The following is a 27,646-nucleotide window of genomic DNA, read 5'->3' on the forward strand; positions in this document are numbered from 1 at the left end:
AAACAGTTGATGTTACCTTTTTAGATCTTCAAAAAACTTTGGATACGATTCCGCATCAAAGATTAAAAATTAAGTCGCATGGCCCTGATGGAGCAGCACTTCAGTAGATAGGAAACTGGTTAACTAGCCATAAACAAGACGAGCCATTAATGGTCAAGCCTCAGAATGGTCAGACGTAACAAGTGGAGTGCCACAAGGATCAGTCTTGGGACCGGTTCTCTTTCTTATATATATATATATATATATATATATATATATATATATATATATATATATATATATATATATATATATATATATATATATATATATATATTTTTTTTTTTTTTTTTTTTTTTTGCTTTGTCGCTGTCTCCCGCGTTTGCGAGGTAGCGCAAGGAAACAGACGAAAGAAATGGCCCAACCCACCCTCATACACATGTATATACATACGTCCACACACGCAAATATACATACCTACACAGCTTTCCATGGTTTACCACAGACGCTTCACATGCCTTTCATTCAATCCACTGACAGCACGTCAACCCCGGTATACCACATCGCTCCAATTCACTCTATATCCCCATACACATGTATATACATACGTCCACACACGCAAATATACATACCTACACAGCTTTCCATGGTTTACCACAGACGCTTCACATGCCCTGATTCAATCCACTGACAGCACGTCAACCCCGGTATACCACATCGATCCAATTCACTCTATTCCTTGCCCTCCTTTCACCCTCCTGCATGTTCAGGCCCCGATCACACAAAATCTTTTTCACTCCATCTTTCCACCTCCAATTTGGTCTCCCACTTCTCCTCGTTCCCTCCACCTCCGACACATATATCCTCTTGGTCAATCTTTCCTCACTCATTCTCTCCATGTGACCAAACCATTTCAAAACACCCTCCTCTGCTCTCTCAACCACGCTCTTTTTATTTCCACACATCTCTCTTACCCTTACGTTACTTACTCGATCAAACCACCTCACACCACACATTGTCCTCACACATCTCATTTCCAGCACATCCATCCTCCTGCGCACAACTCTATCCACAGCCCACGCCTCGCAACCATACAGCATTGTTGGAACCACTATTCCTTCAAACATACCCATTTTTGCTTTCCGAGATAATGTTCTCGACTTCCACACATTCTTCAAGGCTCCCAGGATTCTCGCCCCCTCCCCCACCCTATGATCCACTTCCGCTTCCATGGTTCCATCCGCTGCCAGATCCACTCCCAGATATCTAAAACACTTTACTTCCTCCAGTTTTTCTCCGTAGAAGGCGACTAGAGGGGACGGGAGCGGGGGGCCAGAAATCCTCCCCTCCTTGTATTTTTTAGCTTTTTAAAATGGGAAACAGAAGAAGGAGTCACGCGGGGAGTGCTCATCCTCCTCGAAGGCTCAGACTGGGGTGTCTAAATGTGTGTGGATGTAACCAAGATGTGAAAAAAGGAGAGATAGGTAGTATGTTTGAGGAAAGGAACCTGGATGTTTTGGCTCTGAGTGAAACGAAGCTCAATGGTAAAGGGGAAGAGTGGTTTGGGAATGTCTTGGGAGTAAAGTCAGGGGTTAGTGAGAGGACAAGAGCAAGGGAAGGAGTAGCACTACTCCTGAAACAGGAGTTGTGGGAGTATGTGATAGAATGTAAGAAAGTAAATTCTCGATTAACATGGGTAAAACTGAAAGTTGATGGAGAGAGATGGGTGATTATTGGTGCATATGCACCTGGGCATGAGAAGAAAGATCATGAGAGGCAAGTGTTTTGGGAGCAGCTGAATGAGTGTGTTAGTGGTTTTGATGCATGAGACCGGGTTATAGTGATGGGTGATTTGAATGCAAAGGTGAGTAATGTGGCAGTTGAGGGAATAATTGGTATACATGGGGTGTTCAGTGTTGTAAATGGAAATGGTAAAGAGCTTGTAGATTTATGTGCTGAAAAAGGACCGGTGATTGGGAATACCTGGTTTAAAAAGAGAGATATACATAAGTACACGTATGTAAGTAGGAGAGATGGCCAGAGAGCGTTATTGGATTACGTGTTAATTGACAGGCGCGCGAAAGAGAGACTTTTGGATATTAATGTGCTGAGAGGTGCAACTGGAGGGATGTCTGATCATTATCTTGTGGAGGCTAAGGTGAAGATTTGTATGGGTTTTCAGAAAAGAAGAGTGAATGTTGGGGTGCAGAGGGTGGTGAGAGTAAGTGAGCTTGGGAAGGAGACTTGTGTGAGGAAGTACCAGGAGAGACTGGGTACAGAATGGAAAAAGGTGAGAACAATGGAAGTAAGGGGAGTGGGGGAGGAATGGGATGTATTTAGGGAATCAGTGATGGATTGCGCAAAAGTTGCTTGTGGCATGAGAAGAGTGGTGGGATGAAGAAGTAAGATTATTAGTGAAAGAGAAGAGAGAGGCATTTGGACGATTTTTGCAGGGAAAAAATGCAATTGTGTGGGAGATGTATAAAAGAAAAAGACAGGAGGTCAAGAGAAAGGTGCAAGAGGTGAAAAAGAGGGCAAATGAGAGTTGGGGTGAGAGAGTATCATTAAATTTTAGGGAGAATAAAAAGATGTTCTGGAAGGAGGTAAATAAAGTGCGTAAGACAAGGGAGCAAATGGGAACTTCAGTGAAGGGCGCAAATGGGGAGGTGATAACAAGTAATGGTGATGTGAGAAGGAGATGGAGTGAGTATTTTGAAGGTTTGTTGAATGTGTTTGATGATAGAGTGGCAGATATAGGTTACCTGTATCCATTCCAACGTTTACCTCACTAATGTGTGAGTCTCTGATGTCTTCCACGATCACAAACAGCCTCGAAAGGATCCAGTGGTCTGGTGCTGTTCGAGTGCCTATGTATTCCTTCATGGAGTGCGTACATATAGTGTCTGCAGCTTCTATACAATACAAACAGTCACTGTAGCTTCCATACATTCATACAGTAGCTATTGCTTCTATATATTCATACAGTACAAACAGTAACTGTAGCTTCCATACATTCATACAGTACATATAGTACCTATAGCTTCTACATATTCATACAGTACATACAGTACCTATTCCTTCTATATATTCATACAGTACATACAGTACCTGTAGCTTCTCTACATATTCATACAGTACATACAGTACCTATTGCTTTTACAGTACCTGTAGCTTCTATACATTCATACAGTGCATACAGTAACTGTAGCTTTTATATATTCATACAGCACATACAGTACCTGTAGCTTCTCTACATTCATACAGTATATACAGCACTTGTAGCTTCTATACATTTATACAGTACAAACACTACTAGTAGTTTCAATACATTCATACAGTACATGCAGTAGCAGTAGCTTCTATACATTCATACAGCACATACAATAGCAGTAGCTTCAATACATTCATACAGTACATACAGTAACAGCAGCTTCTATACATTCATACAGTATCATACAGTACCTGTAGCTTCTATACATTCATACCCCACATACAGCAGCAGTAGCTTCAATACATTCATACCCCACATACAGCAGCAGTAGCTTCAATACATTCATACCCCACATACAGCAGCAGTAGCTTCAATACATTCATACCCCACATACAGCAGCAGTAGCTTCAATACATTCATACCCCACATACAGCAGCAGTAGCTTCAATACATTCTTATCCAATTACCTTCGAAAGATTCATTTTCTGTTCATTACAAACGGAGAGGTCATGCAGGGGTTATACAGTGGCGTTATGAACACAATCAAATACACACACTCACGACGCACGAAATGGCTACAAGAGATTACTTCATTCAAACAATGTATTCATGAGAGGCTCCGTGTCTTACTAGAATTATAGGCATCATTAAGGATTCGTACCCTAGGAACAGAAAAGATAGTCTCAACTGGAAGATGTTCCTCAGCAGGCCTCAGTCCTGCCACTGGTGGTGGTGTTCTCAGGCCAAACATGCCCCTCCTCCTCCTCCTCCTTCCTCAGCAGGCCTCAGTCCTGCCACTGGTGGTGGTGTTCTCAGGCCAAACATGCCCCTCCTCCTCCTTCCTCAGCAGGCCTCAGTCCTGCCACTGGTGGTGGTGTTCTCAGGCCAAACATGCCCCTCCTCCTCCTCCTCCTCCCTCAGCAGGCCTCAGTCCTGCCACTGGTAATGGTGTTCTCAGGCCAAACATGCCCCTCCTCCTCCTCCTTCCTCAGCAGGCCTCAGTCCTGCCACTGGTGGTGGTGTTCTCAGGCCAAACATGCCCCTCCTCCTCCTCCTCCCTCAGCAGGCCTCAGTCCTGCTACTAGTGGTATTGTTCTCAGGCCACACCTGTTCCTCCTCCTCCTCCTCCCCACTACACAACAATTACTGCTTGCTCGTAATTTACAACTTTTTCTTTTCCTTCTTCCCTCCCCCATTTAAGTTAAGTCTTGTTGTAAGAGGTGGTCGGCTACCTCGACCAGGCGGCCTCCTCCTATCCACTCATCTGACAGAGAACTCAACCACCACCACTAAACGTACCAGCGAATGGTTTCGTCATTGGCGCTAGGACTTCGATGTGGTCCACAACGGAATCGTTCTGGGTTCTCGATATATGAGAGGTGTGGTCGCAAAAGAGGAACGTCTCTCAAAGTGAACGTATGTGATGTTAGATATATCTGGCGAATAACAACACAAACGATTACTGATATATATATATATATATATATATATATATATATATATATATATATATATATATATATATATATATATATATATATTTTTTTTTTTTTTTTTTTTGTCTCCCGCGTTTGCGAGGTAGCGCAAGGAAACAGACGAAAGAAATGGCCCAACCCACCCCCATACACATGTATATACATACGTCCACACACGCAAATATACATACCTACACAGCTTTCCATGGTTTACCCCAGACGCTTCATATGCCCTGATTCAATCCACTGACAGCACGTCAACCCCGGTATACCACATCCATCCAATTCACTCCATTCCTTGCCCTCTTTTCACCCTCCTGCATGTTCAGGCCCCGATCACACAAAATCTTTTTCACTCCATCTTTCCACCTCCAATTTGGTCTCCCACTTCTCCTCGTTCCCTCCACCTCCGACACATATATCCTCTTGGTCAATCTTTCCTCACTCATTCTCTTAATGTGCCCAAACCATTTCAAAACACCCTCTTCTGCTCTCTCAACCACGCTATTTTTATTTCCACACATCTCTCTTACTCTTACGTTACTTACTCGATCAAACCACCTCACACCACACATTGTCCTCAAACATCTCATTTCCAGCACATCCATCCTCCTGCGCACAACTCTATCCATAGCCCACGCCTCGCAACCATACAACATTGTTGGAACCACTATTCCTTCAAACATACCCATTTTTGCTTTCCGAGATAATGTTCTCGACTTCCACACATTCTTCAAGGCTCCCAGAATTTTCGCCCCCTCCCCCACCCTATGATCCACTTCCGCTTCCATGGTTCCATCCGCTGCCAGATCCACTCCCAGATATCTAAATCACTTTACTTCCTCCAGTTTTTCTCCATTCAAACTTACCTCCCAATTGACTTGACCCTCAACCCTACTGTACCTAATAACCTTGCTCTTATTCACATTTACTCTTAACTTTCTTCTTTCACACACTTTACCAAACTCAGTCACCAGCTTCTGCAGTTTCTCACATGAATCAACCAGCGCTGTATCATCAGCGAACAACAACTGACTCACATCCCAAGCTCTCATCCCCAACAGACTTCATACTTGCCCCTCTTTCCAAAACTCTTGCATTCACCTCCCTAACAACCCCATCCATAAACAAATTAAACAACCATGGAGACATCACACACCCCTGCCGCAAACCTACATTCACTGAGAACCAATCACTTTCCTCTCTTCCTACACGTACACATGCCTTACGTCCTCGATAAAAACTTTTCACTGCTTCTAACAACTTGCCTCCCACACCATATATACTTAATACCTTCCACAGAGCATCTCTATCAACTCTATCATATGCCTTCTCCAGATCCATAAATGCTACATACAAATCCATTTGTTTTTCTAAGTATTTCTCACGTACATTCTTCAAAGCAAACACCTGATCCACACATCCTCTACCACTTCTGAAACCACACTGCTCTTCCCCAATCTGATGCTCTATACATGTTGTCACCCTCTCAATCAATACCCTCCCATATAATTTACCAGGAATACTCAGCAAATTTTTACCTCTGTAATTTGAGCACTCACTCTTATCCCTTTTGCCTTTGTACAATGGCACTATGCACGCATTCCGCCAATCCTCAGGCACCTCACCATGAGTCATACATACATTAAATAACCTTACCAACCAGTCAATAATGCAGTCACCCTCTTTTTTAATAAATTCCACTGCAATACCATCCAAACCTGCTGCCTTGCCGGCTTTCATCTTCCGCAAAGCTTTTACTACCTCTTCTCTGTTTACCAAATCATTTTCCCTAACCCTCTCACTTTGCACACTACCTCGACCAAAGCACCCTATATCTGCCACTCTATCATCAAACACATTCAACAAGCCTTCAAAATACTCACTCCATCTCCTTCTCATATCACCACTACTTGTTATCACCTCCCCATTTGCGCCCTTCACTGAAGTTCCCATTTGCTCCCTTGTCTTACGCACTTTATTTACCTCCTTCCAGAACATCTTTTTATTCTCCCTAAAATTTAATGATACTCTCTCACCCCAACTCTCATTTGCCCTTTTTTTCACCTCTTGCACCTTTCTCTTGACCTCCTGTCTCTTTCTTTTATACATCTCCCACTCACTTGCATATTTCCCTGCAAAAATCGTCCAAATGCCTCTCTCTTCTATTTCACTAATAACCTTACTTCTTCATCCCACCACTCACTACCCTTTCTAATCAGCCCACCTCCCACTCTTCTCATGCCACAAGCATCTTTTGCGCAATCCATCACTGATTCCCTACATACATCCCATTCCTCCCCCACTCCCCTTACTTCCATTGTTCTCACCTTTTTCCATTCTGTACTCAGTCTCTCCTGGTACTTCCTCACACAAGTCTCCTTCTCAAGCTCACTTACTCTCACCACCCTCTTCACCCCAACATTCACTCTTCTTTCCTGAAAACCCATACAAATCTTCACCTTACCCTCCACAAGATAATGATCAGACATCCCTCCAGTTGCACCTCTCAGCACATTAACATCCAAAAGTCTATCTTTCGCGCGCCTGTCAATTAACACGTAATCCAATAACGCTCTCTGGCCATCTCTCCTACTTACATACGTATACTTATGTATATCTCGCTTTTTAAACCAGGTATTCCCAATCACCAGACCTTTTTCAGCACATAAATCTACAAGCTCTTCACCATTTCCATTTACAACACTGAACACCCCATGTATACCAATTATTCCCTCAACTGCCAGAAATATAAGTCAGTTGATATACATCGAAGAGACCAAATGGCGTCCTAGCTTCGTCTCTTCGATGTATATCAACTGACTTATATTTCTCTCTTGTGTCTCCCCTGATGATGTGATTATTACACGAAAGTGCACTTGGGAACTTATTGTGTTTCATTTTCCCCGTGGACTCATAGGAATATCTTCATCACGCGCAAAATTGTGATCCTTTCCAATATATATATATATATATATATATATATATATATATATATATATATATATATATACATATATATAATTACACAGGGAGTACGTCTGTGAACGTGAGGCCCTAAAGGAAGGTAATATCATTGTAATGATAAGGTGTTCTTGTACTGGCGAATGTTTCTGATGACGAACGTATGGCTCTGATGGTTGCAAGAGTAGGGTGGTACTCATGGACCCGAGCGTGTGTGGTGCAGGATAATAAAAGGATGGAAGGTTGCTTACGGTGAAACTGTGATATGAAATGGAAATACCGTATTAACTGTGAAGGTATGGTGTCATGTGATGCACGGTGAGGTGTGGCGCAGGACGAACATTACTGATGACGAACGTTTGGTGTCAGGTGTTGCAGGAAGGGAACGTAAGCAGGTCGACCCTGGCGCTGTGGCCCAGTACGAAGCACAACGGAGCGGTCGTCTCCTGTCGAGCCGACAACCCAATGCTGCAAGCGGCCGCCCTGGAGGACGCCACCAAACTCCTCGTCTACTGTGAGTCTCTCGCTCATCTGTCTGTCAGTCTGTCTATGTCCTCTCTCTCTCTCTCTCTCTCTCTCTCTCTCTCTCTCTCTCTCTCTCTCTCTCTCTCTCCTTGTCAGCCATTCTCCTCCTTCGTCTCATCCCATTAGTCTCAATAGATTTCTATCCCTCTCACAACACATATTTACGTATGTTATGTATAATAATGAGTGCCAATTCATACCGGATTTTTTCTATGTTCGTATTTCTGAAGAGGAGTGTCAATGGGACGATATTCCAGGAACAGCTTCATTCTGAATAGCGTAGAATATTTTTCATTCAAACTTGATAGATTTACGAGAGAGAGAGAGAGAGAGAGAGAGAGAGAGAGAGAGAGAGAGAGAGAGAGAGAGAGAGAGAGAGAGAGAGAGAGAGAGAGACTTCGATTACTTGGCTTAAATCTCTCTCTCTCTCTCTCTCTCTCTCTCGTCCCCGTCTCTAACTTTCTATGTCATGTTGTCACGCACATTCCTTGCCTCATACCGTCTCCTCCTCCCTCCCACACAACAGACTCGCCCAGGCTGCAGCTCCAGCCGGGCCAGAACCTGGACCTCACCACCATCAAGGAGGGAGACGATGTCTACTTCGACTGCCACATCCAGGCCAACCCCCGGATCTCCGGCGTCCAGTGGTTCCTCAACGTCAGTGAGAGAGAGAGAGAGAGAGAGAGAGAGAGAGAGAGAGAGAGAGAGAGAGAGAGAGAGAGAGAGAGAGAGAGAGAGAGAGAGAGAGAGAGAGAGAGAGAATCTGGTGAACTGAGAGATACATTCGTATGTACGTTGTCCTACACGAAGGGTTTCCTCTTCGCCTTCCTTGCTTCCTTAATGACCGAGATTAAAACCTACCTCGTTGAGGCCTTCCTCAACAACGACCCACCCAGGCAATATGGAGGAACAAAGGATCTTACCCTCGTGAAGCTCCTGTACATCGAAGTGGACAGGACTCTCGCATGTAACAAGGAACCTTTCTTTGTTATATGTGGTGTATTTGTTCTACAAGGTGTTACGTGTCATACAAGGTATCATTTGTTCTACAAGGTGTTATGTGTCATACAAGGTATCATTTGTTCAACAAGGTGTTACGTGTCATACAAGGTATCATTTGTTCAACAAGGTGTTACGTGTCATACAAGGTATCATTTGTTCAACAAGGTGTTACGTGTCATACAAGGTATCATTTGTTCAACAAGGTGTTACGTGTCATACAAGGTATCATTTGTTCAACAAGGTGTTACGTGTCATACAAGGTATCATTTGTTCAACAAGGTGTTACGTGTCATACAAGGTATCATTTGTTCTACAAGGTGTTATTTGTCATGCAAGGTATCATTTGTTCAACAAGGTGTTATGTTATACCAAGTGTTACTGGGACACACACTGTCTATCAGGTCATCATTGCCGCTTTCCAATCGTACGCTACAGCCTCAACCACCGAACTCATGTGTAAATAATGAAATAAAAAAGCTGAAATTGACAGTTGGACATGATCTGCGCTTCATCTCTGCAGCTGGATCTTTAGGTACCCATGCATCTAACTCAGCCAGACCCACTTCCCAGTGGTCCCAGAAGCTAAATAGCTGAGGTAAACCCACTGTGCCTTCCTCAGCCATGCTGGAACAGCCTGGAGCCAACATGTGGAAGACCCACCTACAAGCAGGAACAGCTCGCCCACTTGGGTTACTTCCTCCACGCGCTTTCCCACATCCTTCCCTCGGCACCCGCCTTGACCCACAGGCTGTGCTCATTACTATGGCACTTCGGCGGTGTCGTCCTGGAATACCAATGTATATGCAACGGAAAAATGGCTTTTGGGGTGTAAAGAGTTCTGTTGGACGATACGCCAGGCGCGGGAGGATTTGCGATACCGTTTCAAAAAGTCTCACTTCTCCTAATTGCCTGCCAGGAAGAGAACCACAGCTACCCAGGCCTGATGGAAGAGGCAACATGCCTGACTATAACATACCCTAAGGAGAGGGGCAGGCAGCTGGTACGGGACTACGCATGTGCTTGCCTAATACACATTTGTATTTGACTGCAGAAAATCAAGGAGGTCCTGTAGAGTACATGGAACAGCATAAGGACAAAAACTATACTGGAACCTCAACATTTGACCCTTGACCCACAATATTGGCCTCTTAAGACCGCATTACGTTTTCATTCAGACTGGCTCCGAGACACTGGGACCTTAAATAGGGAGTAATTTTTCATCTCCCTAATGACCTTGTCTCACGGATCACAGAATCACCAGAGAACGAGAGGACAATCAGCTTTCTCTTTCAGTGCCTCATCATAGCTACCCAGCAAGGAAATGCAGCCTGCAATATCAGTTCATATTAATGGAACTAAAAGGAATAGTATCCTGTGAGTTATCTATATTACTTTCAGATTCATCAGTGACCGGTATCTTCTGTTCTAACATTATTTTAAAAAAAGGGGGAAGGGAATGGTGGGAGAGAGAGAGAGAGAGAGAGAGAGAGAGAGAGAGAGAGAGAGAGAGAGAGAGAGAGAGAGAGAATATATCATTCATACTTTGCATTCACTTTTATTGTTCACTATCTAGGTCATCAATGTCATAAAATCTAAAGATTGTGATCAGGTCATCCCTAACTTTTCCTTCTTCCAAGATGTGTAAATTCATGGCCTCTAGCCTTCCCCTATAACGACGCACTCCTAATTCTAGTACCATCTCGGCTGCTCTCCTCTGCATCCCCTGTATTAGCTTTCCTTACTTCTCCAGATTTGGTGACCAAACTTATACTTTTTCACGTTGGAGGCTCCAGTCACGGACAAAGGTCCATATCAAGGCCGGGCCATTATTGAAATATACAAAGGTTAATGAAAGGGGGAAACAGGACACTTGGGAAATTATTGACGAATTTTGGAGGATTAAAAAAAATCCGCCTTTTAAAGCTTGTCAAGTTCATAGTTATTGGGAAAGACATGAGAAGGTAGAAAGTTCCAAAGCTTCGACGTGTAGGGAAAGAAGGAGGTATCAAAACGGCCCACCCTTGAGTTGCCGATGGTCACACAATAATCATGTGGCGCTGCAGCTTGCTGAGTGTTGTGTGGTCTAGCTAGTGGTGGGGACACACAAGCAGCCAGTTCTCGTGTGCAAAAACCAAAATAATACCTACAGAAGAGGGAAAGTGAACCAACATGGCGGCGTAGGGCAAGGGGGTCAAGTTTTAAAGTTAGCCTGGGAGAGTGTATAAGTCGGATCACTTTCGAGTTAACTTCGTCAAGTAAAGATGTAGAGCTAGAACCACCCCAAATGTGAGAGCAGTACTCCTTACAAGGACACATCAATCCCTTGTTTAAACGGAGCAACTCTTCGGATGAAAAGAAATTTCGACATCTAGACAGAACAACCAGTTACTTAAGAGGCAGACTCAGCTATTCCCGTAATTTGGGGTTCCCAAGACTGAGTGGATGTTACGGTAATACCAAAAATGTTCAAAGTCAAGAGGTGGAATTACAGAACCGTGAAAGGAAAGAAGAAAGTTGTGAGATTTACGATAGAGAGATGTATAGAAACTGGGTCTTGGGGGCCTTAAACTTTACCAAATTTCGTCTGCCCCATTGAGATATCTTGTCAAAGTCCGAGTTTATTAAGGAAGTTGTGTCGAGACGAAATGCAGATCAAGTGAGAGAGGTAGCAGAACTGAAGGATGTGTAGGGATGCAGTGTTGAGTCGTCAGCGTATCAGTGCACCTGGTTACTTGTGGACGAAAGGAAATCGTTGATAAAACGGAGATACAGTGTCGGGGACAAAATAGAACCTTGAGGGACACCGCTGTTGACGGAGAAAGGGTGGAAGCTGATCCATCAAAAACCACAGAGATACACTGGCCAGAGAGGAAGCTAGATATGAAGGAGCAAAGTGAGGGAGAAAGCTACAATAGGGGAGCTTTGAGATGAGACCCCGATGCCACACCCTGGCAAAAGCTTTATATATATCAAGGGCAACTACATAGGATTCCCCAAGATCTTTCAGGAATGATGACCAAGACATTAGCAAGATAGGAAACAATATCACTTGAGAAACATAATCTAGTTTTGGCCTTTAGTATGTTGTCAACAGCATGCTGAATATTTCCTCATCCATGAACTTGAATGTATGTCTAGTTCTTGCCTGCAGAAAGTTGGTCTTCTTCACTCTTCTCCTAAGGAAGGACAGACATGGGTCGATGTCAACTCTCCAAGTATTTCTCCCACAGAGATTCCAGCTGCTTACTTCCGGCTGATGCAATGTGTGTGTGTGTGTGTGTGTGTGTGTGTGTGTGTGTGCGTGTGTGGATGAAATCATCACCAGTGTTCTGAATGAATGATGAAGCTGTGGGAGGGCAACGTCCAGACCAAGCGGCGGTGCAAGGCACACGAGGGGATCACATGGCAGCTACCACGCGTGACACACTTGCTTATGAATCAGACGAGAGAGAGAGAGAGAGAGAGAGAGAGAGAGAGAGAGAGAGAGAGAGAGAGAGAGAGAGAGAGAGAGAGAGAGAGAAGGCGCCATGAGTTAAGATTATAAAGACGAGGACTATATCATAATGAGGCAGCGAGTGACCGAAGGCTCTTGCCTCGTTCAGACGCTTAACCAACAAGGATGAAGTGCAATGGAGTCATTATTCTCCCCGAACGACCTAACTTGGGGTGGAAAGTGAATAATTAAGATGCGCGCCAGCAACTAAGAAAACTTTCCTCACTTCAGCAGGACATGTATGAATATCCTGTGAGGCTGCATGCTCTTCCTAACACTCCTGATAGATGAAGTCAGTCCACTCACAGTGTGTGTGTGTGTGTGTGTGTGTGTGTGTGTGTGTGTGGGTGTGTGTGTGTGTGTGTGTGTGTCCAGACAATATGTTCTTTTCCATGCTACATTAATGACCTCAGCAAATCTAGTATTAATAAGCTATTTTTTTTTTCTTACTTAGTTCTTATGGCTTCAGAAAGCTGAAACTGAATAAGTTAATTTAACATTAAAAGTTCACATCTAACAGAAAAAAAACATTCCAGTATTTCAGGATTCTTTTCCAATTTTCAGGCGAAAAAATGTCAGCTTCTGATCCTGTACCTTGTTTAAAGATGTCTTCATCACAGTGGGAGGACGATGAATGAAGTGAAGATCGGGCTTTTCTCAGGTGGGGAGAACGGTAAAGTAGTGAGCCAGGCAAGGAAATCTTCCAGGTGGTTGCTAAAGTATGTTCTTCCCACTGTGTGTATTTGATCGGGAGCTGCTGACCGGCTGTAAAGGCTGAGAGCAATGCATGAATTCAACTGCCATTACGAAAAGGTAAAACTTTTCATAGTAATAGGGCTTCTACGTTCATCAGCTCCCTTCTCTTTTTCATAAGATCAGACTTTACGATTTCGGTACTGTATATCAAGGTCAAGTAGGGTTAGATTCCTTGATTACCACCGAAATATATGCTGCGTAGGAGCACCCTCTCTCACGTACGATCTTTAGTCTCGTAAATAGTCAGGGTGGTGGTGATGGTGGCATCAATCTAATCCAAGCTGTACAACCTGTAATCTCCACATAAGCTTGAACAGTTGTGGGTCACAATGGTTCTTTTGAGTAAGCTGGAGTCCTGGGTCATCTATTTCATGATCGGATTGCTGATCTTTACGTTCTGGTGATCTGCTTTATTCTATCCTTATATGTGACGTCACTGATGTTCTGAGGATGTACCCGCTAGCCAGCTTTGAAGGCAGGACCCATTTGGTTGTTGACGTACAGTTTGAACGCAGCGCCATCACGGGTGTTCAAGCCACTGTTGCTGTGTCTATCTCTATCTCAGCTTCTGCACTGCTGCTGGTGCATCTGTCGTTAACCATTATCTATCGCAGTCACTGATGCACCTGGCGGAGGCCTTCCCTGCTTGAAGAGGGTCTTGAAGCCTCTTATAACACTCACTTCATTCACTTTGTAGTAGCTGAACTCAGGCACCGACCAACATCAGTAGGCCTTCTATAAACTCGAGTGGAAGAAGGTGCCGCCTTCACACTGATGGTACAATTAAGGAAGGGGAGTCTGTTCGTAATAAGGAGTTTATAAGCGAACTTAAATACTGAGGTCTCCATGGAGCTCTGTTAGTGTTATATCTTTTACATGAGGACAGTATCCGAGGTCCCAGCTCACTTAAGAGACCCAATGTGATCTATGTATATCCACATCCTGACGAGGACTACAGAGCTTCGCCACGTGGATTACAGAGGCAACACCACCGACTCTCTGGGAGATATCACAACGCACCTGGGAGAGGGCTGCACCGAAGCAGCATATACGACCACAACACTCAAGAAATCTAGCCAGAGACGAACTACCAAACAACACCAGAGCCTTCTCGATATGAGACTTTTCACCTGTTTTGAATAGCCTTGTGAACTTATGCATTACACTCATCATTTATAACCAGCCAGCAACTGCCAATCATGGATACAGTTAAATAAAGTGGGAGGAACATACCTTGAAGCCAACTGGAAGATTCCCTTGCCAGGTTTGCTACTTCTCTGTCCACCCCACCGAAATAAAGACCCACACTTCGCTTCGTTCATCATCCAACCACCATGCTGAGGACACGCATAGACATCGTAAAAGATCGGAAGCTGGCATCTCTTCGCCAGAAAACGGAATTAGGTTCCCGAAATACTCCAATACGTCCTTATCAACAAATGGTTGTGACCTTTTTGAAATATTAATTTGAGAAGCAGAGATCAAATGGGAAACATACAGCCACCAGGATTTTCAATCAAACGAACAACCTAATACCTTTAAAGGTTCTTCCATCATACAACAGTTGGCCCGATCATTTGAAGGACTGATTCATCCTTCCACAGAGGAGTGTTCTCATATCCGGAGAGGGTCTACCTCTATACTTACCTGGCAGAGTCGAACCTAAAGCAACCCGACTTAGCAAGACTCATCTGACTTCTAAACTTTACCCGCTTTTCCTCTGCCAAACTGTAGGTCTTTCACTGCCACACTGTAGGTCTTCCTCTGCCACACTGTAGGTCTTTCACTGCCACACTGTAGGTCTTTCACTGCCACACTGTAGGCCTTTCACTGCCACACTGTAGGTCTTTCACTGCCACACTGTAGGTCTTTCACTGCCACACTGTAGGTCTTTCACTGCCACACTGTAGGTCTTTCACTCTTCTCTAAACATTACTTTAAGTTTCTGCTACCGAGAACTGGCTGTTTGTATGTCCCCGCCATTAATCATTAATTAGACCACGCAGTTACTCGACAAACAACTGCATCGCATGATTACAATGTGGCAGTCATAACGTGTTGTTTTTTTCCCTACACCGCCCAGCTTTAGAACTCTTTACCCTCTATGCTTTTCCTAGTGCATACATCCTGCCATGTTTAAACAGGAGGCCGATATTTCCTCCTTAAAAAGGAAGATAAATCACCTTTAACTTTCCACTTGATTTCTCCATTATTCTTTTCTTTGCCACTTTTACCTCTCATTCACAAACACGCCTCAGTGAAATGCCATCTCGAGTGAAAGGAGTAACGTAAGAGAAAATGAATATCGAAGTTAATTAAGGCTCCGCAGGTGTCTGTAAACCTGACTCGTAAAAAGGCAGAAAAGTAATAGGAACTGGGGAAGACATGAGGAGGAAGGGACATGCCAACGTCTACCTGTCTGAGGGAACGAGGAGGAACCATAACAGCCAGACCTCGAGTGGTGAATCTCCACACAAAAACTGTGGCAAACAGCGGTCCACACACAGCCTGGGGTCTCAAGTCTGGGACACATGCAAACAACATATGATGCGAACACAGGCTAATACAATACCTGTAGGAGAGAGAGAGAGAGAGAGAGAGAGAGAGAGAGAGAGAGAGAGAGAGAGAGAGAGAGAGAGAGAGAGAGAGAGAGAGAGGCCTGCAGCATCACGTCGGGAAAGAAAGGGTTGGAAAGGGTTGGTTGGAGAGAGAGAGAGAGAGAGAGAGAGAGAGAGAGAGAGAGAGAGAGAGAGAGAGAGAGAGAGAGAGAGAGAGAGAGAGAGAGAGAGGCCTGCAGCATCACGTCGGGAAAGAAAGGGTTGGAAAGGGTTGGTTGGAGAGAGAGAGAGAGAGAGAGAGAGAGAGAGAGAGAGTGATGATGCCAGAAACAATCGATTCCATTCTCGTTACCAGACGGAGGAAGAGCCGCCCAAGATTTGTTAGCAACACCGCATATTAGGACGCATCCCTCCCACCCCAGGTAGATATGATGCCGTTCCTCATGAGAAAAATACTAATAGCGGCAACACAAATGCCCCAGCTTCTGGGAAGCAGGCGTTATGATGCTGATTATGAGAGGGTCTCGAGAACAGGATGGAGGATATGGTTGAGACAAATAAGTCTACGTTATTGCAAGGCTGAACTGTGATAGTATGCCTATGAACAATGGGAAACGGTGGACTCTTAGAATGAGGTATGGGGGTGGAAATCGCGTTCTGGCACTATTGTATTTTAGTAAGTTACTGATACCACATCAGGAGATTCTCCAAAGGTCCGGACTGAGAGAGGAAATATTCTTAACACAAGAATGAGCATGAGGAGGAGGAGGAGGAGGAGGAGGAGGAGGAGGAGGAGGAGACTAGAGCAAGCTCAGAGGCTCACTTCTTATGGATTTGAGGAGGTATGCCATCTAGGGTATACGCCTCGTCCACCTCGAGCGGGGGAGTACTGGGACGACCGTGTGTGGGGGGGATGGGCTAGCTTCAGTAGGACAAGATGGGATCACAGGATTAGCACCAGAATCTTCCAATAATGAAGCTGAGTAAAATAACGTACCGTGAGGAAGGGCTTTACCAGTTGGAGGGTTTGCTCTACAAACTGATCAGGTCGACAGACAGAGAGGAAGGAACGTAAAATTATATAAGTCATTGGAAATGACTTTGGTTTACGAGTAGATATATTTCTGGAAGAGGTCAGTTCTGCACAATTTCTAGTTCTGAGGGTCTGCTTGACTTTACGAAGAACTTCTATGTAGTTGATTCCGAGCGAAAATGGAAGCGGAGTGGCATTCAGGGAAGGGAAGAGTCCCATGGTGGGACAGACATCAGAGCAGAAACGATCAAACAGGGGAAAAGATCGGATGTACGATTCCATCCAAGACTAAATAATCTCTGCTATGTGTTAGCACAGCAAGAGGCAGCCCAGCCTCCGAAGCACTAACCACGCCAGGGATAGTCGGTCATAAAGCCATGCGCGGATGACCGATGAGGCGTCCCAAAATGCCAAAATTGGTGTTTCCAAAGAGAGACAGAGGGTTAGCAAGGTCCAATATGAAGTGACAGAAACAAGGTTATATGGGGAGGATCTTAACAGGGAGAAACAAGTAGATCTCTTGTCGGAGACGTCAAGGTTACGTAAGAAAGAGATCGAGTGTGTTGAAAGACTGGACGTGACGCCTGGGAACTCAGCCTTGGGAACGTGAGTTTTCAAATCGTTAAGGAAGAAGAAAAAGACCTCGGCTCCACATGGATCATCCCAGGCAGAGCCTCAGCTATTCCTGTGGTGTAACCTAAAACCCCTTATCCTACGGATTTCTGTGGGTGGTTAGGCACAGAGACCAGTGCTTCATGGAAGAATTGAATTGGTCGAAGAGACGTATATCGTCGGAGAATTTTGGGCGGGGGAGGAAGGATAACAAAGCATAACCAACCTATAGTGGGTAGAGGAATTTTGAGCTGAACAACATGAGAGTCAGGAGACTCAAGCTCCACGAGGCGGTGAGTAATATGGAGTTTTATACCACAGTGGACGCAAACACCACACTGGCTGCGGGAGAGACAGTACAGAATAAAGTCAGAGATGTGATAGTGTAGGGAGGCAGCAGCTTTGTACTGCACTACATTGCTGGGTGTCACGTGAAAGCACGACCACTAAGGAAGGAAGTGAACAGATGACGTTCTACAGAGGGGGAAGGTGAGATCTGAAACTGGGAATGTTGCAGAGATGAACAGGGAAAGAGCCCGGTCTACAAGCTTGATCCGAACGAAGGGTGGAGTCGCTTGGTGTTGATCAGGCGGGTGGAACCGCGAGAAGCATCCAGCCCACAGCGACCACTGGCGCCCTTCCAATGCCGCACCGAACAATCTGGATGAAAAATTTTTTCCCTCAAATTTACGAAAAAAATAAAAAGGAAGGAAGAACTGGTGTGTAAGACAGGTGTCCACGAGTGTTGTGTTTACGCTGAGGGTGACATCTGTATATGTTCCATTTTACATGATAAATCTAACTCTGTCTTTAACCTCTCTCTCTCTCTCTCTCTCTCTCTCTCTCTCTCTCTCTCTCTCTCTCTCTCTCTCTCTCTCTCTCCCCTAGGTAAAAGTGATGATTTATATACCTTCCCCTCGCAGGGCAGGGAGCTGCGGCAGAACGTGTCTGGAGGGGTGATACAGAGTAACCAGAGCCTGGTGCTGCAGAGCGTACAACGCACGTCCTCCGGCCTCTACATCTGCAGAGCCAACAACCTGCATGGCTCTGCCAGCTCCAACGCCCTCCAGCTGAGCGTCAAGTGTGAGTTCTCTCACTGGGATTATAATGATGTGGAAATGAATATCATAAACTTCCTCTGGAGAACTTTAGACGGTTCCCCAGATACATCGGGGGCCGGCTAGAGTCTTGCCAACTTTTAATTCAGTTGGGGAATCTAATGCAAAATATATTCCAACTTACTGTTTCCGTCACATATGATACCAACCAACCGCTGCTTCTGCTGCTGCTGGTGCTGGTGCTTACTGTAGCGAGGAACGCTAAAGTCATGCTCAGGAAAGGACGAATTGTATCAGACACGTCCGCTAATATCTCATTTACTTCTCTCTCTCTCTCTCTCTCTCTCTCTCTCTCTCTCTCTCTCTCTCTCTCTCTCTCTCTCTCTCTCGTGTTACGTGACGAAGCGCGAGACACAGCTAGGTGGTTCCCAGAGACGGAGGAATCTACTGGACTGGGCTGATGTGTGGGAATCAATTTCTTGTTTTATTCCATCAACTGATCCACACTGGAGGAGGAGGAGCAATCAGCTGATCACGTCTGCAGGACACAAACACTGACGTGATGAAACATCCTCCCCCTTGACAGATGCCCCTGTGTGCGCCGCCGGGCAGAAGTGGGTCTACGGTGGGAGCCGCCTTCACCCTGTGAACGTCACCTGTCGGGTGGAGGCCTACCCGGAGGCCGTGCGGTTCCGCTGGGCCTTCAACACCTCCAACGAGTTTATGGAGATCCCGCAGGACCACATCCACTCCAGCCGCAGCCGCAGCCTCCTGACGTACACGCCGGAGACCCACCACGACTTTGGGTCTTTGCTCTGCTGGGGTCTTAACGATGTCGACCTCCAGCGGGAGCCTTGCGTCTTCCATGTGGTCCCCGCAGGTCAGTCCAAGGCTCTGTATGGCTATGTGGTCCCTGGCAGCTCAGTCCAAGGCTGTGTGTGTGTGTGTGTGTGTGTGTGTGTGTGTGTGTGTGTGTTAAGTGATGAGAGGTTGGGGGTCGTTATAAAGGAGAGGTACTGAGCGCTTCGGCAATAATTGGTTATAAAAGGAAAAGAGACGAGGAGCAGAAAACAGCAGGTGTGTGAGGATGAGAAGCTGAGTGCATGATACAACTGTACAGTGCTGCATGATACAGTGCACCATGATGCGGGTATATAGTGCAGCATGATGCAGGTGTATAGTGCAGCATGATGTAGGTGTATAGTGCAGCACGATGTAGGTGTATAGTGCAGCATGATGTAGGTGTATAGTGAGCATGATGCAGGTGTATAGTGCAGCATGATGTAGGTGTATAGTGCAGCATGATGCAGGTGTATAACGCAGCATGATGTAGGCGTATGGTGCAACATGATTCAGGTGTAGATTGCACGATGATGTAGGTGTATAGTGCAACATGATGTAGGTGTATAGTGCAACATGATGCGGATGTATAGTGCAGCATGATGCAGGTGTATAGTGCAGCATGAGGCAGATGTATAGTGCAGCATGATGCAGGTGTATAGTGCAGCATGATACAGGTGTATAGTGCAGCATGATGCGGATGTATAGTGCAGCATGATGCAGGTGTATAGTGCAGCATGATGCAGGTGTATAGTGCAACATGATGCAGGTGTATAGTGCAGCACGATGTAGGTGTATAGTGCAGCATGATGCAGGTGTATAGTGCAACATGATGCGGGTATATAGTGCAGCATGATGCAGGTGTATAGTGCAGCATGATGCAGGTGTATAGTGCAGCATGATGCAGGTGTATAGTGCAGCACGATGTAGGTGTATAGTGCAGCATGATGCAGGTGTATAGTGCAACATGATGCAGGTGTATAGTGCAGCATGATGCAGGTGTATAGTGCAACATGATGCAGGTGTATAGTGCAGCATGATGTACGTGTATAGTGCAGCATGATAAAGGTGTACAGTGCAGCATGATGCAGGTGTATAACGCAGCATGATGCAGGCGTATGTTGCAACATGATGCGGATGTATAGTACAGCATGATGCAGGTGTATAGTGCAGCATGATGCAGGTGTATAGTGCAGCATGATGCAGATATATAGTGCAGCATGATGCAGGTGTATAGTGCAGCATGATGCAGGTGTATAGTGCAGCATGCTACATGTGTATGGTGCAACATGATACAGGTGTATAGTGCAGCATGATGCAGGAGTATAGTGCAGTATGATGCAGGTATAAAGTGCAGCATGATGCAGGTGTATAGTGCAGCATGATGCAGGTGTATAGTGCAACATGATGCAGGTGTAAAGTGCACCATGATGCGGATGTATAGTGCAGCATGATGCAGGTTTATAGTGCAGCATGATGCAGGTGTATAGTGCAGCATGATGCGGATGTATAGTGCAGCATGATGCAGGTGTATAGTGCAACATGATGCAGGTGTATAGTGCAGCATGATGCAGGTGTATATTGCAGCATGATACATGTGTATGGTGCAACATGATACAGGTGTATAGTGCAGCATGATGCAGGAGTATAGTGCAGCATGATGCAGGTGTATAGTGCAGCATGATGTAGGTGTATAGTTCAGCATGATGCAGGTGTATAGTGCAGCATAAAGCGGGTGTATAGTGCAGCATGATGCAGGTGTATAGTGCAGCATGATGCAGGTGTATAGTGCAGCATAATGTGGGTGTATAGTGCAGCATGATACAGGTGTATAGTGCAGCATGATGCAGGAGTATAATGCAGCATAATGCAGGTGTATAGTGCAGCATGATGCAGGTGTATAGTGCAGCATAATGCGGGTGTATAGTGCAGCATGATGCACGTGTATAGTGCAGCATGACGCAGGTGTATGGTGCAACATGATACAGGTGTATAGTGCAACCTGATACAGGTGTATAGTGCAGCATGATGCAGGAGTATAGTGCAGCATAATGTGGGTGTATAGTGCAGCATGATGCAGGTGTATAGTGCAGCATGATGCAGGTGTATAGTGCAGCATGATGCAGGTGTATAGTGCAACATGATGCAGGTGTATAGTGCAGCATGATGCAGGTGTATAGTGCAGCATGATGCAGGTGTATAGTGCAGCATGATGCAGGTGTATAGTGCAGCATGATGCAGGTGTATAGTGCAACATGATGCAGGTGTATAGCGCAGCATGATGCAGGTGTATAGTGCAGCATGATGCAGGTGTATAGTGCAACATGATGCAGGTGTATAGTGCAACATGATGCAGGTGTATAGTGCAGCATGATGCCGGTGTATAGTGCAGCATGATGCAGGTGTATAGTGCAGCATGTGCTGGTGTACGGAGCAACATGATGCAGGTGTATAGTACAGCATGATGGAGGTGTATAGTGCAGCATGTGCTGGTGTACGGAGCAACATGATGCAGGTGTATAGTACAGCATGATGCAGGTGTGTAGGGCAGCATGATACAAGTTTATAATGCAAGATGATACAGGAGTGCAGCATGATACAGTTGAGTATTGCAGCATTTTACAACTGTTTGATACGATATGGTTCACGTGTACAGTGCAGCAAGATACAGATGTAGAGTGCAGCATGATACAAGTGTACAGTGCAGCATGATACAGGTGTACAGAGCAGCATGATACAAGTGTATAGTGCAGCATGATACTGGTGAACAGTGCAGCATGATACAGGTGTACAGTACAGCATGATACATGTGTACAACGTAACATCCTACAATAGTCGTACAGCTCATCATACAGTAGTCGTACAGCTCATCATCCTACAGTAGTCGTACAGCTCATCATCCTACAATAGTCATACAGCTCATCATCCTACAGTAGCAGTACAGCCCATCATCCTACAATAGTAGTACAGTTCATCATCCTACAGTGCTCGTACAGCTCATCATCCTACAGTAGTCGTACAGTTCATCATCATACAGTAATCGCACAGCTCATCATCCTACAGTAGTCGTAGAGCTCATTCTACAGTAGTCGTACAGCTCATCATCCTACAATAGTCGTACTGATCATCCTACAGTAGTCGTACAGCTCATCATCATACAGTAATCTCACAGCTCATCATCCTACTTTAGTCGTACAGCTCATCATCCTACAATAGTCGTACAGCTCATCATCCTACAATAGTCGTACAGCTCATCATCCTACAGTGGTCGTACAGCTCATCATCCTACAATAGTCGTAGAGCTCATCATCCTACAGTGGTCGTACAGCTCATCATCCTACAATAGTCGTAGAGCTCATCATCCTACAGTGGTCGTACAGCTCATCATCTTACAGTGGTCGTACAGCTCATCATCCTACAGTGGTCCTACAGCTCATAATCCTACACTGTTCGAACAGCTTATCATCCTACAATAGTCGTACAGCTCATAATCCTACAGTAGTCGTACAGCTCATCATCCTACAGTGGTCATACACCTCATCATTCTACAGGTGTGCCGGAACCAGTGAACAACTGCAGCGCATGGCAGCGGGGCAGCGGGGCGGGGCAGGTGGTGGTTGTGGCCTGCCAGGCCGGGTGGGGCGGCGGCCTGCCCCAGACCTTCACCCTGGAGGTGCGCCAGAGCCTCGGCCCCGGCCCCGCTACACCCCACAACTCCACTGGTCCTGCCTCACCCCACAGCTCCACAGGCCCCGTCGCACCCCACAGCTCCACAGGCCCCGTCCCCGCCTCGCCCCAGAGCTCGACAGGCCCTGGCCCCGCCTCGCCCCAGAGCTCCACAGACCCCGCCTCGCCCCACAGCTCCACAGGCCCTGGCCCCGCCTCGCCCCAGAGCTCTACAAGCCCTAAGGAGTCCTCCGTACTTCAGGGTTTCACGGGTCCGACCAGGCTGGTGAAAGCCCTGAGGGACCGACCTGAGCCCCAGTTCACGGTGGCGGGTCTGGTGCCGGGCAGGGAGTACCACCTGGCCATCGTGGCCGCCAACGCCCACGGCTCCGCCCCGCCCGCCGTCCTCGTCCACCTCACGCCCATAGACGTGGCCGAGAAGCGGACGAGCGCTGTGGTGGCCGAGGCCACACCGCCCGACCCCCGGGGCGCCCTGGTGCCCATCATGGGCGGCGTGGCGGGCGTGGTGGCGTCCCTGGCAGTGTGTTCCCTAGTGCTGGTGCTGGTCATCCGCGCCCGCACCACGCACGCCCACACCCACGCCCACACCAGTATCATCTACGACCACCCGGCGCCCATCACTGAAGGAGGCGACGACGGAGGCTTCCTGCAGCAGCAGCAGCAGCAGCAGCCACAGCAGGGGCCCGATGTTATTCTTATCAAGACCGGTAAGTTGAGAGAGAGAGAGAGAGAGAGAGAGAGAGAGAGAGAGAGAGAGAGAGAGAGAGAGAGAGAGAGAGAGAGAGAGAGAGAGAGAGAGAGAATCGCAAACCTACCCACCTACATTGGTTGGAGGCAGCAACCACAGATCCACTTACGGACAGACTTGACGAACCTAATCGCCTCAGGTCCACCAAGACTGACGCCACTTGCGCTTCTTTACAACGATACAGGAAAAGTTGACACTGATTTTCCCTGAACAAATGTACGTCTTGCCACTCGTCCCGCACTGATCTACCACCAGCCTCACAACTTCTTCCTCTAACGTCACGAACAACCTGGCGAGGACCCACTGGCCTGTTGCTCTCTGAATTCCTTTCACAGACCCACCTGCCCATGTGTCTACTTACTTCCCTACCCACCCGCCTATGTGTCTACTTACCTCCCTCCCTACCTGCCTATGTGTTTACTTAATTCTCTACCTACGTGTCTACTTACCTCCCTACCTACCTGCCTATGTGTCTACTTACCTCCCTACCTACCTGCCTATGTGTCTACTTACCTCCCTACCTACCTGCCTATGTGTCTACTTCCCTCCCTACACACCTGCCTATGTGTCTACTTCCCTCCCTACCTACATGTCTACTTACCTCCCTACCTACGTGTCAACTTACCTCCCTGCCTATGTCTCTACTTACCTCCTTGCCTATGAGTCTACTTACCTCCCTACCCACTTGCCTATCTGTCTACTTGCCTCCCTACCCACCCGCCTATATGTCTATTTACCTCCCTACCAACCTGCCTGTGTGTCTACTTACCTCCCTACCTACCTGCCTATGTGTCTACTTCCCTCCCTACCTACATGTCTACTTACCTCCCTACCTACGTGTCTATTTACCTCCCTGCCTATCTTCTTACCTCCCTACCCACTTGCCTATGTGTCTACTTACCTCCCTACCTACCTGCCTATGTGTCTACTTACCTCTCTACCTACCTGCCTACTTGTCTACTTCTCTCCCGACCTACATGTCTGCTTACCACTTTACCTACGTGTCTACTTACCTCTCTACCTACTTGCCTATGTGTCTACTTACCTCCATACCTACCCGCCTATGTGTCTCCTTACCTCCCGACCTCCCTACCCACGAGCACCTGCCACGAGTTCTTCGTCATCAGTAAGGGCTAACACGTACAGTAGGAAATTTAGTTAAGAACAGAGTCCATCTTTGACACGTGTAGTCGAGTGCTGTTATGTGCAAGATGGAGAAAGTCTGTGTTTGTAGGATGAATGCCGGGAACTCGAGTGTTCATGAGGTGTACAATGCGGTAACCTGGGCGAAGGAGGGGAACTTGACGGCGACAGAAAAGGCCTGTCACTAACCCTTACGATAGGTAGGTGAGAGGACCTCCCTGGTTGCCTACCACCAACTAAAAGAGAGAGAGAGAGAGAGAGAGAGAGAGAGAGAGAGAGAGAGAGAGAGAGAGAGAGAGAGAGAGAGAGAGAGAGAGAGAAGGAAATGAATCAAACATGTTACGAAAGTTGGTGCAAAGCCGCGGGGAAGAAAGAAAAAAAAAAAAAAAAGAGTTGAAAAGTATTAAGTTTTGTGTCCAGGGTTGTGCGCTGGCGGGCGGCGCCCTACTTCTTCATAGTTCACCGTGGGGAAGTTAGCGCGGAGCTCCGCTGACTTATTCATCCTGGTCTTAATAACACAACAGAGCAGTCATTCCTTACGTTCACCCAACCCCCGCCACTTTCCTTCAGGTCCTGAGCTTAACTTATCGACGGGAGTTGTGCAGAGACGCAACACCCCGGTAGCTCCCTCCTCTGGTTCCTTTTCGAAATTAAGAAAGAAAGGAAATGAAAATCTATCGGCCGCTTTGGTGGTCCAAGTTTGCATTCCCGCGTCGGTGTTGGAAGGTCTGGTCGCCGGGGGCGCTGTTTGGGTGGTGGGTGGTGGTCATTACGCGCCTCCAGGAGATCTATATATCACCAGGCTACTGCAAACTTCTGCTACTAACGTGTGTGTTTAGTGTCCCGTGAGGGCGGTATCTCAGGCCAGAAGGAACATTTCTCGCTCTCACGGATCCATTCATCTCAGTATTGCCAACACCCGACCTTCCATCACCCGGGGCGGCTTCCCCTCACACACACACGCACATCCCGCTACATCCTGCAGGAGGCCGTACCCACCGCTCTCGCTCAGCGTCGAGTGCCACTCTCACTGGCACATGCAACAGTGAACAGATCACGGACCATATCTGCTCCATAAACATATATATATATATATATATATATATATATATATATATATATATATATATATATATATATATATATATATATATATATATATATTCAAGGATTAATTATGAATATCTGTCGTAATATTTTGAATATTTGCTGTAATATCTGTGTCTTAATAAGTCACCATCGATCTCCGGAGGGGAGCACGAACAGTGGCCCGACACACGTGTGTTGGGTGTCCTGTCTACTAGCCACCTGATCCACCGGTCATATGAAAATTACGGTCTCATTGTTGAAAAGACCTGGACGCACTGACTCTCCACCCAGGTCATGGCCTTGGACACAGTCAGCCTCCACCCAGGTCACAACCCTGGACATAGCCTTCAACCAGGTCATGGCACTAGACGCAGCAGCCTCCACCCAGGTCACGACCTTGGACACAGCCCGTCTCCACCCAGGTCACGACCTTGGACAGAACCAGTCTCCACCCAGGTCACGACCTTGGACAGAACCAGTCTCCACCCAGGTCACGACCTTGGACAGAACCAGTCTCCACCCAGGTCACGGCCAAGTGGCAACACGATCCGTCATATCTTGATCATACATATTCCTTGTCCCGTAAAATCTGAATCTATTTTGTCAATAAATCATCCCCTGGACACCTTGCAACATACTGCAGCAACGTATCTTTCTTCTAAATCAAGTCTTCATATCTTCTCAATGTAACATTCACTGTATTTCTCTATGTATTTCACACCCTGCTACTACGTCATCAACAGACCGGGTATGCTAGTGTGATGTTTCCTACGTCCTCATCTCACCTGGTATGCTAATGTGATGTTCATTTAAAGATAAGCGGATGCGTCTCTATCAAGCTCCCTCATTTCATGCTGGTCCAACGTCTAATGTGGTCACCAGGGCGCAAAAGAAAATCCTGTTTCGGGGATCACTATGTAGACTGAACCACTACCTCGAAGTAAGACAGTAATGGGTAGTTCCATCGTTTCGTGTCGAGATGGCAACTAGTACGGCAGCCACACTCAGTCCACAAACGTTACACAAATGTTACCTTCATCTGAACGGTCATTTCCAGCCAACTGAGCAGGGCAGGTTCACCTACCCTCTGGCTTCCATCACCTCCCCCACGTAACTCTACCGTATCTTTGTACAGTTCAACACACACACACACACACACACACACACATGCACACACACACACACACACACACACACACACACACACACACACACACACATATTTCAAGAAGGTCATGCATGCTAACAGCATGAGATGACCTACAGAAGATGGGAACCATCGTTCTGTTATTCTCAGAGCTGCTGGAGCGACCCTATATAACGCTAACCCACTGTCTCTGTTGGGTGTGAGGTCACTGGAATCCTGGCTGGTAATCTACATGTTTCTAACACATGTCTGTGTGACCCTGGGTAACCTATTTCTAGCACTCCTGGCAGCTGTTCCAGGCTCAATAGTAGATATTTAAGTATACT

The 27,646-nt window shown here is 46.4% G+C and overlaps 1 protein-coding gene and 1 long non-coding RNA gene across 3 annotated transcripts in view; one reads left to right on the forward strand and one right to left on the reverse strand.

Moving 5' to 3' along the window:
• LOC139749023 (uncharacterized) overlaps positions 1-27,646 on the reverse strand; it is a 1,138,420-nt gene that overhangs the window by 898,198 nt on the left and 212,576 nt on the right. The window lies entirely within an intron of this gene.
• Positions 1-27,646, forward strand: part of LOC139749009 (uncharacterized) — a 557,044-nt gene that overhangs the window by 489,383 nt on the left and 40,015 nt on the right. The window contains exons 7-11 of the mRNA XM_071662391.1: positions 7,999-8,143; positions 8,681-8,811; positions 18,532-18,691; positions 19,253-19,546; positions 23,058-23,900. Coding sequence (XP_071518492.1) covers positions 7,999-8,143; positions 8,681-8,811; positions 18,532-18,691; positions 19,253-19,546; positions 23,058-23,900 — 1,573 coding nt within the window. The remainder of the gene's footprint in view (positions 1-7,998; positions 8,144-8,680; positions 8,812-18,531; positions 18,692-19,252; positions 19,547-23,057; positions 23,901-27,646) is intronic.

Source organism: Panulirus ornatus, chromosome 1 (assembly GCF_036320965.1).
Source record: "Panulirus ornatus isolate Po-2019 chromosome 1, ASM3632096v1, whole genome shotgun sequence".
Lineage (NCBI taxonomy): Eukaryota > Metazoa > Arthropoda > Malacostraca > Decapoda > Palinuridae > Panulirus > Panulirus ornatus.